The sequence below is a fragment of the Scyliorhinus canicula genome, chromosome 2 (assembly GCF_902713615.1).
Source record: "Scyliorhinus canicula chromosome 2, sScyCan1.1, whole genome shotgun sequence".
Lineage (NCBI taxonomy): Eukaryota > Metazoa > Chordata > Chondrichthyes > Carcharhiniformes > Scyliorhinidae > Scyliorhinus > Scyliorhinus canicula.
In genome coordinates, this window is record NC_052147.1 from 288161392 (window position 1) to 288179428 (window position 18037).

The 18037-nt window shown below is 51.7% G+C and overlaps 1 protein-coding gene across 2 annotated transcripts in view; it reads right to left on the minus strand.

Annotated features, from left to right (window-relative positions):
- Window positions 1-18037, minus strand: part of atg9a (ATG9 autophagy related 9 homolog A (S. cerevisiae)) — a 79165-nt gene that overhangs the window by 38259 nt on the left and 22869 nt on the right. The window contains exons 4-5 of one of the 2 annotated variants that reach the window (XM_038790221.1): window positions 7429-7493; window positions 5672-5833 (exon numbers count right to left, since the gene is read on the minus strand). In XM_038790221.1, the coding sequence (XP_038646149.1) occupies window positions 5672-5833; window positions 7429-7493 (227 nt within the window). The remainder of the gene's footprint in view (window positions 1-5671; window positions 5834-7428; window positions 7494-18037) is intronic. The other variant, XM_038790222.1, reaches the window with a different exon arrangement.

Sequence of the window (18037 nt, forward strand, 5' to 3'; positions counted from 1 at the left end):
TTTGGAATGTGCTGCCTGGGAGAGTTGTTGGGGTTTGGAATGTGCTGCCTGGGAGACTTGTTGGGGATGGAATGTGCTGCCTGGGAGAGTTGTTGGGGTTTGGAATGTGCTGCCTGGGAGAGTTGTTGGGGTTTGGAATGTGCTGCCTGGGAGAGTTGTTGGGGTTTGGAATGTGCTGCCTGGGAGAGTTGTTGGGGTTTGGAATGCCCTGCCTGGGAGAGTTGTTGGGGATGGAATGTGCAGCCTGGGAGAGTTGTTGGGGATGGAATGTGCTGCCTGGGAGAGTTGTTGGGGTTTGGAATGTGCTGCCTGGGACAGTTGTTGGGGTTTGGAATGCGCTGCCTGGGAGAGTTGTTGGGGATGGAATGTTCTGCCTGGGAGAGTTGTTGGGGATGGAATGTGCTGCCTGGGAGAGTTGTTGGGGTTAGGAATGTGCTGCCTGGGAGAGTTGTTGGGGTTTGGAATGCGCTGCCTGGGAGAGTTGTTGGGGATGGAATGTGCTGCCTGGGAGAGTTGTTGGGGTTTGGAATGTGCTGCCTGGGAGAGTTGTTGGGGTTTGGAATGATCTGTCTGGGAGAGTTGTTGGGGTTTGGAATGTGCTGCCTGGGAGAGTTGTTGGGGTTTGGAATGTGCTGCCTGGCAGAGTTGTTGGGGATGGAATGTGCTGCCTGGGAGAGTTGTTGGGGTTTGGAATGTGCTGCCTGGGAGAGTTGTTGGGGATGGAATGTGCTGCCTGGGAGAGTTGTTGGGGATGGAATGCGCTGCCTGGGAGAGTTGTTGGGGATGGAATGTGCTGCCTGGGAGAGTTGTTGGGAATGGAATGTGCTGTCTGGGAGAGTTGTTGGGGTTTGGAATGTGCTGCCTGGGAGAGTTGTTGGGGTTTGGAATGCGCTGCCTGGGAGAGTTGTTGGGGATGGAATGTGCTGCCTGGGAGAGTTGTTGGGGTTTGGAATGTGCTGCCTGGGAGAGTTGTTGGGGTTTGGAATGAGCTGCCTGGGAGAGTTGTTGGGGTTTGGAATGAGCTGCCTGGGAGAGTTGTTGGGGTTTGGAATGTGCTGCCTGGGAGACTTGTTGGGGATGGAATGTGCTGCCTGGGAGAGTTGTTGGGGTTTGGAATGTGCTGCCTGGGAGAGTTGTTGGGGTTTGGAATGTGCTGCCTGGGAGAGTTGTTGGGGTTTGGAATGTGCTGCCTGGGAGAGTTGTTGGGGTTTGGAATGTGCTGCCTGGGAGAGTTGTTGGGGTTTGGAATGCCCTGCCTGGGAGAGTTGTTGGGGATGGAATGTGCTGCCTGGGAGAGTTGTTGGGGTTTGGAATGTGCTGCCTGGGACAGTTGTTGGGGTTTGGAATGCGCTGCCTGGGAGAGTTGTTGGGGATGGAATGTTCTGCCTGGGAGAGTTGTTGGGGATGGAATGTGCTGCCTGGGAGAGTTGTTGGGGTTAGGAATGTGCTGCCTGGGAGAGTTGTTGGGGTTTGGAATGCGCTGCCTGGGAGAGTTGTTGGGGATGGAATGTGCTGCCTGGGAGAGTTGTTGGGGTTTGGAATGTGCTGCCTGGCAGAGTTGTTGGGGATGGAATGTGCTGCCTGGGAGAGTTGTTGGGGTTTGGAATGTGCTGCCTGGGAGAGTTGTTGGGGATGGAATGTGCTGCCTGGGAGAGTTGTTGGGGATGGAATGCGCTGCCTGGGAGAGTTGTTGGGGATGGAATGTGCTGCCTGGGAGAGTTGTTGGGAATGGAATGTGCTGTCTGGGAGAGTTGTTGGGGTTTGGAATGTGCTGCCTGGGAGAGTTGTTGGGGTTTGGAATGAGCTGCCTGGGAGAGTTGTTGGGGTTTGGAATGAGCTGCCTGGGAGAGTTGTTGGGGTTTGGAATGTGCTGCCTGGGAGAGTTGTTGGGGTTTGGAATGTGCTGCCTGGGAGAGTTGTTGGGGATGGAATGTGCTGCCTGGGATAGTTGTTGGGGTTTGGAATGCGCTGCCTGGGAGAGTTGTTGGGGATGGAATGTGCTGCCTGGGAGAGTTGTTGGGGTTTGGAATGTGCTGCCTGGGAGAGTTGTTGGGGTTTGGAATGCGCTGCCTGGGAGAGTTGTTGGGGATGGAATGTGCTGCCTGGGAGAGTTGTTGGGGTTTGGAATGTGCTGCCTGGGAGAGTTGTTGGGGATGGAATGTGCTGCCTGGGAGAGTTGTTGGGGATGGAATGTGCTGCCTGGGAGAGTTGTTGGGGATGGAATGTGCTGCCTGGGAGAGTTGTTGGGAATGGAATGTGCTGTCTGGGAGAGTTGTTGGGGTTTGGAATGTGCTGCCTGGGAGAGTTGTTGGGGTTTGGAATGCGCTGCCTGGGAGAGTTGTTGGGGATGGAATGTGCTGCCTGGGAGAGTTGTTGGGGTTTGGAATGTGCTGCCTGGGAGAGTTGTTGGGGTTTGGAATGAGCTGCCTGGGAGAGTTGTTGGGGTTTGGAATGAGCTGCCTGGGAGAGTTGTTGGGGTTTGGAATGTGCTGCCTGGGAGAGTTGTTGGGGTTTGGAATGTGCTGCCTGGGAGAGTTGTTGGGGATGGAATGTGCTGCCTGGGATAGTTGTTGGGGTTTGGAATGTGCTGCCTGGGAGAGTTGTTGGGGTTTGGAATGTGCTGCCTGGGAGAGTTGTTGGGGTTTGGAATGCGCTGCCTGGGAGAGTTGTTGGGGATGGAATGTGCTGCCTGGGAGAGTTGTTGGGGTTTGGAATGTGCTGCCTGGGAGAGTTGTTGGGGATGGAATGTGCTGCCTGGGAGAGTTGTTGGGGATGGAATGTGCTGCCTGGGAGAGTTGTTGGGTTTGGAATGTGCTGCCTGGGAGAGTTGTTGGGGTTTGGAATGCGCTGCCTGGGAGAGTTGTTGGGGTTTGGAATGCGCTGCCTGGGAGAGTTGTTGGGGATGGAATGTGCTGTCTGGGAGAGTTGTTGAGGATGGAATGTGCTGTCTGGGAGAGTTGTTGAGGATGGAATGTGCTGCCTGGGAGAGTTGTTGGGGTTTGGAATGTGCTGCCTGGGAGAGTTGTTGAGGATGGAATGTGCTGCCTGGGAGAGTTGTTGGGGTTTGGAATGCGCTGCCTGGGAGAGTTGTTGGGGTTTGGAATGCGCTGCCTGGGAGAGTTGTTGGGGTTTGGAATGTGCTGCCTGGGAGAGTTGTTGGGGTTTGGAATGCGCTGCCTGGGAGAGTTGTTGGGGTTTGGAATGCGCTGCCTGGGATAGTGGTGGAGGTGGTTTCCACAGGAGGTTTCAAAAGAGAGCTGGATATATATTTGAAAGTGATGAATTTGGACGGCTACGGAGATAGCGATGGGGAATGGCACCAGCTGGGGAGCTCTTTTGTGAGCCGGTGCTGACACGATGGGCCGAATGACCTCCTTCTGCACTGTTAGAGTCTGTGATTCAACGTGGAACACTGGGGAGGGAGCATCAGTGGAGGATAAACACCAGCACTGAACAGGTGTGCTCAATGGTCTGTTTGGTGCCTCAATAACGTGTATTCTACACAGAACATAGAACAGTACAGCACAGAACATGCCCTTCGGCCCTCGATGTTGTGCCGAGCATTGTCCGAAACCAAGATCAAGCTATCCCACTCCCTGTCATTCTGGTGCGCTCCATGTGCCTATCCAATAACCGCTTGAAAGTTCTAAAGTGTCCGACTCCACTATCACAGCAGACAGTCCATTCCACACCCTAACCACTCTCTGAGTGAAGAACCTACCTCGGACATCCCTCCTATATCTCCCACCCTGAATCTTATAGTTATGCCCCCTTGTAACAGCTACATCCACCCGAGGAAATAGTCTCTGAACGTCCACTCTATCTATCCTCCTCATCATCTTATAAACCTCTATTAAGTCGCCTCTCATCCTCCTCCGCTCCAAAGAGAAAAGCCCTAGCTCCCTCAACCTTTCCTCATAAGACCTATCCTGCAAACAGGCAGCATCCTGGTAAATCTCCTTTGCACCCTTTCCAATGCTTCCACATCCTTCCTACAGTGAGGTGACCAGAACTGCACACAATACTCCAAATGTGGTCTCACCAGGGTCATGTATAGTTGCAGCATAATCCCGCGGCTCTTAAACTCAAGCCCCCTGTTAATAAACGCTAACACACTATAGGCCTTCTTCACGGCTCTGTCCACTTGAGTGGCAACCTTCAGAGATCTGTGGACATGAACCCCAAGATCTCTCTGTTCCTCCACATTCCTCAGAACCCTGCCGTTGACCCTGTAATCTGCATTCAAATTTTTCCTACCAAAATGAATCACCTCGCACTTATCAGGATTAAACTCCATCTGCCGTTTTTTGGCCCAGCTCTGCATCCTATCAATGTCTCTTTGCAGCTTGCTACAGCCCTCCACCTCATCCACTACTCCACCAATCTTGGTGTCATCAGCAAATTTACTGACCCACCCTTCAGCCCCCTCCTCCAAGTCATTGATAAAATTCACAAATAGCAGAGGACCCAGCACTGATCCCTGTGGTACACCGCTGGTAACTGGTCTCCAGTCTGAAAATTTTCCATCCACCACCACCCTCTGCCTTCTATGTGATAGCCAGTTACTTATCCAATTGGCCAAATTTCCCTCTATCCCACACTTCCTTACTTTCTTCATGAGCCGACCATGGGGAACTGTATCAAACGCCTTACTAAAATCCATGTATACAATATCAACTGCTCTACCTTCATCTACACACTTAGTTACCTCCTCAAAGCATTCAATCAAATTTGTGAGGCAAGACTTACCCTTCATGAATCCGTGTTGACTATCCCGGATTAAGCTGCATTTTTCCAAATGGTCATACATCCTCTCCTTCAGGACCTTTTCCATTAACTTACCGACCACCGAAGTAAGACTAACCGGCCTATAATTACCAGGGTCATTCCTATTCCCTTTCTTGAACAAAGGAACAGCATTCGCCACTCTCCAGTCCTCTGGCACTATCCCCGTGGACAGCGAAGACCCAAAGATCAAAGCCAAAGGCTCTGCAATCTCATCCCTTGCCTCCCAAAGAATCCTTGGATATATCTCATCTGGCCCAGGGGACTTGTCAACCCTCAGATTTTTCAGAATTGCTCATACATCTTCCCTCAGAACATCTACCTCCTCCAGCCTACCCCCCTGTATCACACTCTCATCCTCAAAAACATGGCCCCTCTCCTTGGTGAACACTGAAGAAAAGTATTCATTCAACGCCTCTCCTATTTCTTCTGACTCCATGCACAGGTTCCCTCTACTGTCCTTGACCGGCCCTAACCTCACCCTGGTCATTCTTTTATTTCTCACACAAGAGTAAAAAGCCTTGGGGTTTTCCTTGATCCGACCCGCCAAGGATTTCTCATGCCCCCTCCTAGCTCTCCTAAGCCCTTTTTTCAGCTCATTCCTTGCTATCTTGTAACCCTCAAGCGACCCAACTGAACCTTGTTTTCTCATCCTTACATACTCTTCCTTTTGGTTTTAAATGTCAGTTTTTGTATTCTGTATGTTCTGTTTTTAAATGTCAGTTGTTTCATTGAAAAGAAGCTGTCGAGATGTAACAACCCGACTGAAACACTGATGGCCATTAGAGAATGAAACCTGCGGTCCTGAAACCTGATTTCAGACTGGAGCTGTGAGCAACTCGGCCCCATTACGCTGACAAAGCAACAATGATTCCACAGTCCTTACTGGGCAGTGCAGATGTGAGGAGGCAAGAAGGCATCTGGCAACCTGACTTTGACCAGCTGATTTTCACGATGTGTGTTGTTCACCAGCTTGTTGGCGAACAGGATGTCGTAATCAACACAGTTGACAAGGAAAGTGGTGAAAGTAACGACGAAAACAAACTGCCTGTGGAAACCGAGAGAGAGAGATTACAATCAAACATGGAACACCAACATGGACGACACGGGGTTGGATACAGAGTAAAGCTCCCTCTACACTGTACCCATCAAACACTCCCAGGACAGGTACAGCACGGGGTTAGATACAGAGTAATGCTCCCTCTGCACTGTCCCCATCAAACACTCCCAGGACAGGTACAGCACGGGGTTAGATACAGAGTAAAGCTCCCTCTACACTGTCCCCATCAAACACTCCCAGGACAGGTACAGCACGGGGTTAGATACAGAGTAAAGCTCCCTCTACACTGTCCCCATCAAACACTCCCAAGACAGGTACAGCACGGGGTTAGATACAGAGTAAAGCTCCCTCTACACTGTCCCCATCAAACACTCCCAGGACAGGTACAGCACGGGGTTAGATACAGAGTAATGCTCCCTCTGCACTGTCCCCATCAAACACTCCTAGGACAGGTACAGCACGGGGTTAGATACAGAGTAAAGCTCCCTCTACACTGTCCCCATCAAACACTCCCAGGACAGGTACAGCACGGGGTTAGATACAGAGTAAAGCTCCCTCTACACTGTCCCCATCAAACACTCCCAAGACAGGTACAGCACGGGGTTAGGTACAGAGTAAAGCCCCCCCTACACTGTCCCCATGAAACACTCCCAGGACAGGTACAGCACGGGGTTAGATACAGAGTAAAGCTCCATCTACACTGTCCCCATCAAACACTCCCAGGACAGGTACAGCACAGGGTTAGGTACAGAGTAAAGCTCCCTCTACACTGTCCCCATCAAACACTCCCAGGACAGGTACAGCACGGGGTTAGATACAGAGTAAAGCTCCCTCTACACTGTCCCCATCAAACACTCCCAGGACAGGTACAGCACGGGGTTAGATACAGAGTAAAGCTCCCTCTACACTGTCCCCATCAAACACTCCCAGGACAGGTACAGCACGGGGTTAGATACAGAGTAAAGCTCCCTCTACACTGTCCTCATCAAACACTCCCAGGACAGTACTGCACGGGGTTAGATACAGAGTAAAGCTCCCTCTACACTGTCCCCATCAAACACTCCCAGGACAGGTACAGCACGAGGTTAGATACAGAGTAAAGCTCCCTCTACACTGTCCCCATCAAACACTCCCAGGACAGGTACAGCACGGGGTTAGATACAGAGTAAAGCTCCCTCTACACTGTCCCCATCAAACACTCCCAGGACAGGTACAGCACGGGGTTAGATACAGAGTAAAGCTCCCTCTACACTGTCCCCATCAAACACTCCCAGGACAGGTACAGCACGGGGTTAGATACAGAGTAAAGCTCCCTCTACACTGTCCCCATCAAACACTCCCAGGACAGGTACAGCACGGGGTTAGATACAGAGTAAAGCTCCCTCTACACTGTCCCCATCAAACACTCCCAGGACAGGTACAGCACAGGGTTAGATACAGAGTTAGTTAGGGGGTGGGTGAGGCTGTACCTGTACCGGGGGGGGGGGGGCTGTACCTGTACCGGGGCGGCGGGGGGGGGATGCTGTGCCTATGCTGGGAACAGAGTTCAGCAGAGTTCGGTTCAGACATAATGTAAAACTTACACTAATTCAAACATTTCAGTCAGCAGCATACACAGGAAACCATTCTTCTGATGTAAGTGGTAGATGTGCAGAACAGTTAAGGAACAATTAGAAAGTTCAAATAAAAATCAGCAGGAGATACATCACCGCCCAATACACACTCCCAAACTCACACTGTCCGATATACACACCTCCAAATACACACAGTCCGATATACACACTCCCAAACACACAGCCCAATGTACACACTCCCATACACACACAGCCCGATATACACTCCCTAACTCACACAGTCCGATATAAACACTCCCAAACACACACAGCCCGATATAAACACTCCCTAAATCACAATCCGATATACACACTCCCAAACACACAGCCCAATGTACACACTCCCATACACACACAGCCCGATATACACACTCCCTAACTCACACAGTCCGATATAAACACTCCCAAACACACACAGCCCGATATAAACACTCCCTAAATCACAGTCCGATATACACACTCCCTAACTCACAGCCCGATATACACACTCCCTAAATCACAATCCGATATACACACTGCCAAACACACAGCCCGATATACACACCCCCAAACACACACAGCCCGATATACACACTCCCTAACTCACACGGTCCATTATACACACCCCCATACAGACGCAGCTCGATATACACACTTCAAACTCACAGTCCGACATACACACTCTCAAGCTCACACAGCCCGAGATATACACTCCCAATCTCACACAAACCGATACACAAACTCCCAAACACACACCGCCCGATAGACACACTCCCAAACAGACACCGCCTGATAGACAGACTCCCAAACTCAGAGGTCGCGATTCTCAGACTGCGTTGCACACAAGTGAGAGGACTCCAGCAGACCTCCCAGAGACTCTGCACCTCGTGAGATTCACCAAAGTCCCACAGGATGTCAGAGTTGGAACTCTGCCCGTAATGGGACCAAATGACGCTGGCGGAGGTAGGTGTAAACCGACTTACGACCTACTCACCCAGGATGCACCGGCCTTCCTCAATCCTCCACACTCCCGTGGAAGACTGTACCCGGGCGCCAATCAGTGCTGGTCCATGCAAACGTGGATCAGCCAGAACGGCACCTGGGGGGGTCTGCTGGGCCATCATAGACCCCTGGATGGTCAGAGTCAGTCGAGGGTGGCACCCTGACCTTCTCCCTGGAATGTCTGCATCCCAGCACTGCCCAGCGACACTTCGTCACAACCACCTTGGCACTGCCAGGCTGGCAGGAGTACTGCCTGGGTGCCAGTGCAAGGGTCAGGGGCCAATGGGAGCCATGCCCATGTTAGGAAGGTGGAGGGGGGGTTTGAAGGGTGGGGGTGTGCAGGGCAGGTAAGTAGGGTCCTCCGGGAGGTTTCGGGGCGGGAGTGGTGACGGGTGCCAGTCCTGGAAAGGAGGGGGTGCTGTGAGGGGTCCCTGGGGGGGGGGGGGCCTGAAGAAGAGCATCCCGCAGGGACCCCAAAACAAGGTGTCCTCACTTTGCGGGGTGTGGGATAGTGCCCATGTGTGTGGGGATGATATTTCCCATGGGTGAGGGTGTGTGGGGGACCCCCCTTTCAAAGTGGCGGCCCGATCTCGGAGTTCAGCTCCCCAGTGCTAAAAGAATTCCAGGGCTAAACCGGAGAGAAACTCCCCAGGGCCCAAAAAAGTGACTAAGTGTCATTGAATAGCGGAGGCAGCGGGAAACTCCCTGAAAAACCCGCCACCAGTTAACTTCAAAACTTTTCCGGAGAATCGAGTCCAGACAGTCTGATATTCACACTCCCAAAGTCAGACAATCCAAGATACACACTCCCAGAAGACATAGGAGCAGAATTAGGCCATTCGGCCCATCGAGTCTGCTCCGCCATTCAATCATGGCTGATATTTTTCTCATCCCCATTCTCCTGCCTTCTCCCCATAACCCCTGATCCCCTTATTAATCAAGAACCTATCTATCTCTATCTTAAAGACACTCAGTGATTTGGCCTCCACAGCCTTCTGCGGCAAAGAGTTCTACAGATTCACCACCCTCTGGCTGAAGAAATTCCTCCTCATCTCTGTTTTAAAGGATCGTCCCTTTAGTCTGAGATTGTGCCCTCTGCTTCTAGTTTTTCCTACAAGTGGAAACACCCTCTCCACGTCCACTCTATCCAGGCCTCGCAGTATCCTGTAAGTTTCAATCAGATCCCACCTCATCCTTCTAAACTCCAACGAGTACAGACCCAGAGTCCTCAACCGTTCCTCATACGACAAGCTCTTCATTCCAGGGATCATTCTTGTGAACCTCCTCTGGATCCTTTCCAAGGTCAGCACATCCTTCCTTAGATACGGGGCCCAAAACTGCTCACAATACTCCAAATGGGGTCTGACCAGAGCCTTATGCAGCCTCAGAAGTACATCCCGGGTCTTGTATTCTAACCCTCTCGACATGAATGCTAACATCGCATTTGCCTTCCTAACTGCCGACTGAACCTGCACGTTAATCTTAAGAGAATCATGAACAAGGACTCCCAAGCCCCTTTGTGCTTCTGATTTCCTAAGCATCTTCCCATTTAGAACATAGTCTATGCCTCCATTCCTCCTTCCAAAGTACATAACCTCACACTTTTCCACATTGTATTTCATTTGTCACTTCATTGCCCGCTCTCCTAGCCTGTCCAAATCCTTCGGCAGCCCCCTTGCTTCCTCAATACCACCTGTCCCTCTATATCATCTGCAAACTTAGCAACAGTGCCTTCAGTTCCTTCTTCCAGATCATTAATGTATATTGTGAAAAGTTGTGGTCCCAGCACAGACCCCTGAGGCACACCACTAGTCACCGGCTGCCATCCTGAAAAAGACCCCTTTATCCCCACTCTCTGCCTTCTGCCAGTCAGCCAATCCTCTATCCATGCCAGGATCTTACCCTGAACACCATGGGTTCTTAACATATTTAACAGTCATCCCAAAGTCAGACAGTCCGATATACATATTCCCAAACTCACACTGTCTGTTATACACACTCCCAAAGTCACATAGCCCGATATACACACTCCCAAAGGGCTGCATGGTAGCACAGTGGTTAGCACTGTTGCTTCACAGCTCCGGGGTCCCAGGTTCGATTCCCAGCTTGGGTCACTGTCTGTGCGGAGTCTGCACGCTCGCCCCGTGTCTGCGTGGGTTTCCTCCGGGTGCTCCGGTTTCCTCCCACAAGTCCCGAAAGACGTGCTGTTAGGTGAATTGGACATTCTGAATTCTCCCTCTGTGTACCCGAACAGGCGCTGGAATGTGGCGACTAGGGGCTTTTCACAGTAACCTCATTGTAGTGTTAATGTAAGCCTACTTGTGACGCTAATAAAGATTATTATTATTACACACTCCCAAAGTCAGACAGCCCGATACACCCAGAACCAAATGGTCATGTGATAGTACATAACTTGTGCATTGGTAAAAAAAAGACATGTTGAAACTTCGCATCAAAGCAAAATACTGCAGATGCTGGAGTCTGAAACAAAAACAGCAAATGCAAGAAATTCTCAGCAGGTCTGACAGTATTTTGACTCTTTGGCAAAGTTATCAGGACTCGAAACGTTAGCTCCCAGACCTGCTGAGATTGTCCAGCATTTTCTGTTTTTTCAACTTCCACTTATCTGGACCATTTATTGATTGGCAATGGACTCTGTACAGTCGAAACTTTGCCATGGAGAATATACTAGTCACTGACAGTTAACTGCTAACCCTGGTTTAACTTCAAACCAGGCAGATTGACTGTGATTAGTTAAAGCATAGCCCTGGGGAATGAACCAGAGAATGGTTGCTGCCTATTTTGTTCAGTTGAAACAGGTGGAGGTATGCAGCTGTTCCTTCAGTCTGCGAAGGACAGGGCCCTGTGTACTAAGCCATACTGTGCCTGACTGATAATTTTAACATAACCAGGGTTATTTAGCAAATGTTGTCCAATCGCAGAATCACATCTAAAGTCTGTGTTTTGCGAGCACAGGCTGCTTGGTTATGGTCAGTACCTTGCCTGTTGTGATAGGCGGGCTATTTAATACGATCCACCAGTCTATTTTTAGCAATACTCCTTTGTACAGATATCTGAGAGAGGCTGAGAGATACCAGTCAGCGCACAGATATCTGAGGGAGGGGGGCTGAGAGATACCAGTCAGTGTACAGGTATCTGAGGGAGGGGGGCTGAGAGATACCAGTCAGTGTACAGGTATCTGAGGGAGGGGGGCTGAGAGATACCAGTCAGCGCACAGGTATCTGAGGGAGGGGGGCTGAGAGATACCAGTCAGTGTACAGGTATCTGAGGGAGGGGGGCTGAGAGATACCAGTCAGTGTACAGGTATCTGAGGGAGGGGGGCTGAGAGATACCAGTCAGTGTACAGGTATCTGAGGGAGGGGGGCTGAGAGATACCAGTCAGCGCACAGGTATCTGAGGGAGGGGGGCTGAGAGATACCAGTCAGTGTACAGGTATCTGAGGGAGGGGGGCTGAGAGATACCAGTCAGTGTACAGATATCTGAGGGAGGGGGGCTGAGAGATACCAGTCAGTGTACAGATATCTGAGGGAGGGGGGCTGAGAGATACCAGTCAGTGTACAGATATCTGAGGAAGGGGGGCTGAGAGATACCAGTCAGCGCACAGATATCTGAGGGAGGGGGGCTGAGAGATACCAGTCAGTGTACAGGTATCTCCCTGGACTGGATTGGATTTGTTTATTGTCACGTGTACCGAGGTACAGTGAACAGTATTTTTCTGCAAGCAGCTCAACAGATCATTAAGTACATGGGAAGAAAAGGGAATAAAAGAAAATACATAATAGGGCAACACAAGGTCCACAATGTAACTACATAAACACCGGCATCGGGTGAAGCATACAGGGTGTAGTGTTAATGAGATCAGTCCATAAGAGGGTCATTTAGGAGTCTGGTGACAGCGGGGAAGAAGCTGTTTTTGAGTCTGTCCATGTGTGTTCTCAGACTTCTGTATCTCCTGCCCGATGGAAGAAGTTGGAAGAGTGAGTAAGCCGGGTGGGAGGAGTCTTTGATTATGCTGCCCGCTTTCCCCCAGACAGCGGGAGGTGTAGATGGAGTCAATGGATGGGAGGCATGTTCGTGTGATGGACTGGGCGGTGTTCACAACTCTCTAAAGTTCCTTGCGGTCCTGGGCCGAGCAGTTGCCATACCAGGCTGTGATGCAGCCCGATAGGATGCTTTCTACGGTGCATCTGTAAATGTTGGTGAGGGTTAATGTGGACATGCCAAATTTCCTTAGTTTCCTGAGGAAGTATAGCTGCTGTTGTGCTTTCTTGGTGATAGCACGACGTGGGTGGACCAGGATAGATTTTTGGCGATGTGCACACTGAGGAATTTGAAACTGCTCACCATCTCCACCTCGGCCCCGTTGATGCTGACAGGGGTGTGTACAGTACTTTGCTTCCTGAAGTCGATGACCAGCTCTTTAGTTTTGCTGACATTGAGGGAGAGATTGTTGTCATTGCACCACTCCACGAGGTTCTCAATCTCCCTCCTGTATTCTGACTCGTCGTTATTCGAGATCCGGCCCACTATGGTCGTATCGTCAGCAAACTTGTAGATGGAGTTGGAACCAAGTTTTGCCAAGCAGTCGTGTGTGTACAGGGAGTAGAGTAGGGGCTAAGTACGCAGCCTTGCGGGGCCCCGGTGTTGAGGACTATTGTGGAGGAGGTGTTGGTGTTCATTCTTACTGACTGTGGTCTGTGGGTCAGAAAGTCAAGGATCCAGTTGCAGAGTGGGGAGCCAAGTCCTAGGTTTTGGAGCTTTGATATGAGCTTGGCTGGGATTATGGTGTTGAAGGCGGAGCTGTAGTCAATAAATAGGAGTCTGATGTTGGAGTCCTTGTTGTCGAGATGTTCTAGGGATGAGTGTACGGCCAGGGAAATGGCGTCTGCTGTGGACTGGTGGTGACGGTATGTGAATTGTAGTGGATCAAGGCGTTCTGGGAGTGTAATAACCGGCCTGCTTACCACTGGCTGGGGACTAATGACAATCCCACAATCCTATGGGAGTATGAGCTTCCCCAATGAGGGGGGGGCGGAGAAATCATTAGCAGACTCCCTGCATAAATAGAGCTGGCCAGTTTGGAACCAGGAGAGAGAGAGGAGTGAGCAGCAAGGGAAGTTGCTGCTGCTGTTGTATATATATGTTATTGCAAATAAATGTTATTTCTTTGTATCCTGAAAACTCGTGCTGGATTCTTTGTGGCCCTCACAAAAGGGAGTATGGAGGTGATGCGCTTCATGATCAACCTCTCAAAGCACTTCATTACGACTGAAGTCCGGGCCACCGGACGGTAGTCATTGAGGCATGTTGCCTGGTTCTTCTTTGGTACCGGTATGATGGTGGTCTTCTTGAAGCAGGTGGGGACCTCGGAGTGCAACAGGGACAGGTTAAAGATGTCCCTGAGAGAGAGAGGGGACTGAGAGACACCAATCAGTGTACAGATATCTCCCTGAGAGAGAGAATTGAGAGACACCAGTCAGTGTACAGATATCTCCCTGATAGAGAGAGAACTGAGAGACACCAGTCAGTGTACAGATATCTCCCTGAGAGAGAGAGGGGACTGAGAGACACCAGTCAGTGTATAGATATCTCCCTGAGAGAGAGGGTCTCCCTGAGAGAGAGGGTACTGAGACACCAGTCAGTGTACAGATATCTCCCTGAGAGAGAGGGGGGCTGAGAGGCACCAGTCAGCGTACAGATATCCCCCTGAGAGAGAGAGGGGACTGAGAGACACCAATCAATGTACAGATATCTCCCTGAGAGAGAGAGGGGGCTGAGAGACACCAGTCAGTGTACAGATATCTGCCTGAGAGAGAGAGGGGACTGAGAGACACCAATCAGTGTACAGATATCTCCCTGAGAGAGAGAATTGAGAGACACCAGTCAGTGTACAGATATCTCCCTGAGAGAGAGAGAACTGAGAGACACCAGTCAGTGTACAGATATCTCCCTGAGAGAGAGGGTACTGAGAGACACCAGTCAGTGTACAGATACCCCCCTGAGAGAGAGAGGGGACTGAGAGACACCAGTCAGTGTACAGATACCCCCCTGTGAGAGAGAGGGGACTGAGAGACACCAGTCAGTGTACAGATATCCCCCTGAGAGAGAGAGAGGGGACTGAGAGACACCAATCAGTGTACAGATATCTCCCTGAGAGAGAGGGAGAGGGGACTGAGAGACACCAGTCAGTGTACAGATATCTCGATGAGAGAGAGAGGGGACTGAGAGACACCAATCAGTGTACAGATATCTCCCTGAGAGAGAGGGGACTGAGAGACACCAGTCAGTGTACAGATATCTCCCTGAGAGAGAGAGGACTGAGAGACACCAGTCAGTGTATAGATATCTGCCTGAGAGAGAGGGGACTGAGAGACACCAGTCAGTGTATAGATATCTCCCTGAGAGAGAGGGGGGCTGAGAGACACCAGTCAGTGTACAGATATCTGCCTGAGAGAGAGAGAGGGCTGAGAGACACCAGTCAGTGTACAGATATCTCCGAGAGAGAGGGTACTGAGACACCAGTCAGTGTACAGATATCTCCCTGAGAGAGAGAGGGGACTGAGAGACACCAGTCAGTGTACAGATATCTCCCTGAGAGTGAGGGGACTGAGAGACACCAGTCAGTGTAGCGATGTCTCCCTGAGAGAGGGGCTGAGAGACACCAGTCAGTGTACAGATATCTCCCTGAGAGAGAGGGGACTGAGAGACACCAGTCAGTGTACAGATATCTCCCTGAGAGAGAGGGGACTGAGAGACACCAGTCAGTGTACAGATATCCCCCTGAGAGAGAGAGAGGGGACTGAGAGACACCAATCAATGTACAGATATCTCCCTGAGAGAGAGAGGGGGCTGAGAGACACCAGTCAGTGTACAGATATCTGCCTGAGAGAGAGAGGGGACTGAGAGACACCAGTCAGTGTACAGATACCCCCCTGAGAGAGAGAGGGGACTGAGAGACACCAGTCAGTGTATAGATATCTCCCTGAGAGAGAGGGTCTCCCTGAGAGAGAGGGTACTGAGACACCAGTCAGTGTACAGATATCTCCCTGAGAGAGAGAGGGGACTGAGAGACACCAGTCAGTGTACAGATATCTCCCTGAGAGAGAGGGGGGACTGAGAGACACCAGTCAGTGTACAGATATCTCCCTGAGAGAGGGGGGACTGAGAGACACCAGTCAGTGTACAGGTATTGATGTACCATCAATTGAACGCGAGACGAGTTGCTGTACAAAAGTATGGCTTTAATCAGCTAGATGTTAGTCCTGCGGTCGATTACAGTATAGCGACGACCGCCGGGAGTACTGGGTAACTCAGCCTCTCGACCAATCGGGGAGCCGTCACATGACTGGTCTCAACCAATCGGTCGAGAGGCACTTGACCGACCAGGGCCAATGGTAAGCCGGTGATCTGCACCAATGGCAGGCAGCTATGCTAATCATACCACCACATTCACCCCTTGCGGAGAAAGAAGCCGGGGGGGGGGGGGGGGGTGTGTCAACGAGAGCTGCCGGGGGGGGGGGGGGTGGTATGAGTAGTAGTGAGAGAAGGAAAAAAAAAATGTATCCTTGGCTTCCCACTGGCCCAGACATTTAACAACAGTACATCGTGTCCATACAAGGTCCATGGTGGTGTTGAAGTTAAATCGATTCGATCAGCCTTTTCGTTGCCCGTGACGTCCTGGCAGACCGCCGCAGTGGAGTTGGTGACGCTGGTTCAGCCGATGGTGGTGGTTCCGCTGATGTCCTGGACTACGGGAGCGATGGTCCTTGAACTGTCTCCGTAACCCGGGCTGGTGGTGGAGACGCCATGGATGGGGGAGGGGTGGCCTGGGTGGGGCGCTGGGGGAAAAAGGGCGGGGGGGGGGTCTGTGGTGAAGGGGGGGAGGGCCGCACGCCGGCAGGTGCCAGGTCCGGGAGGGAGACCGTGTCCTGCCGACCGTCGGGGTACTCCACGTACGCATACTGCGGGTTAGCGTGGAGTAACTGGACTTGTTCCACCAACGGGTCGGACTTGTGCACCCGCACATGCTTCCGGAGCAAGATGGGTCCGGGGGTGACCAGCCACGTCGGGAGAGGAGATCCGGAGGACGACTTCCTGGGGAAAACAAGAAGACGTTCATGAGGTGTCTGATTAGTTGCGGTACAGAGGAGGGAGCGGATAGAATGTAGGGCATCGGGGATAACCTCTTGCCATCGGGAAATAGGGAGATCTCTGGACCGGAGGGCCAGCAGTCTGGTCTTCCAGATGGTACCATTCTCCCTGTTCGGGGTAGCCGAACAGGGAGAAGATGGAGAGGAGGGCCTTAATGACGGTCGACGTGGTCATGTCGGGGCAGGGAATGGCAAAGGGGAAGCGGGAGTATTCATCGATCACCGTCAGGAAGTAAATGTTGTGGTTGCTAGAGGGAAGGGGCCCCTTGAAGTCAATGCTGAGACGTTCGAAGGGGCGGGATGCTTTGATCAGATGTGCGCGCTCGGGGCGGTAGAAGTGCGGTTTGCACTCTGCGCAGATGTGGCAGTCACGGGTTACTGTCCTGACTTCCTCGATGGAGTAGGGCAGGTTGCGGGCCTTTATGGAATGGTAGAAACGGGTCACCCCTGGATGGCAGAGGTCCGCGTGGAGGGAGCGGAGGCGGTCTATCTGCGTGCTGGCGCAGGTACCGTGGGACAGGGCATCAGGAGGCTCATTGAGCTTCCCAGGACGATACAAGATATCATAGTTGTACGTGGACAACTCGATCCGCCACCGTAAGATCTTGTCATTCTTAATCTTGCCCCTCTGTGCATTATTGAACATGAAGGCTACTGACCGTTGGTCTGTGAGGAGGGTAAACTTCCTGCCGGCCAAATAGTGCCTCCAATGTCGCACAGCTTCGACTATGGCCTGGGCTTCCTTTTCCACTGAGGAGTGGCGGAGTTCGGAAGCCTGGAGGGTTCTGGAGAAGAAGGCCACGGGTCTGCCCGCTTGGTTCAGGGTGGCCGCCAGAGCTACTTCTGATGCGTCGCTCTCGACCTGGAAGGGGAGGGACTCGTCGACGGCGCGCATCGTGGCCTTTGCGATATCCGCTTTGATGCGGCTAAAGGCCTGGCAGGCCTCCGTCGACGACGGGAAGGTCGTGGACTGAATGAGGGGACAGGCCCTGTCAGCGTAATGAAATGAAAAAAATGAAAATCGCTTATTGTCACGAGTAGGCTTTAATCAAGTTACTGTGAAACGCCCCTAGTCGCCACATTCCAGTGCCTGTCCGGGGAGGCTGGTACGGGAATTGAACCGTGCTGCTGGCCTGCTTGGTCTGCTTTAAAAGCCAGCGATTTAGCCTTGTGAGCTAAACTAGCCCCATGGGAACCCATTGGGCGTAGTAAGCGAAGAAACCCAGGCAGCGTTTGAGGGATTTGGGGGTATTGGGGAGAGGGAGTTCCATCAGGGGGCGCATGCGTTCGGGGTCGGGGCCTATCACTCCGTTACGCACTACGTAGCCGAGGATGGCTAGGCGGTCGGTGCTAAACACGCACTTATCCTTATTGTAAGTTAGGTTAAGGAGTTTTGCGGTTTGGAGGAATTTTCGGAGGTTGGTGTC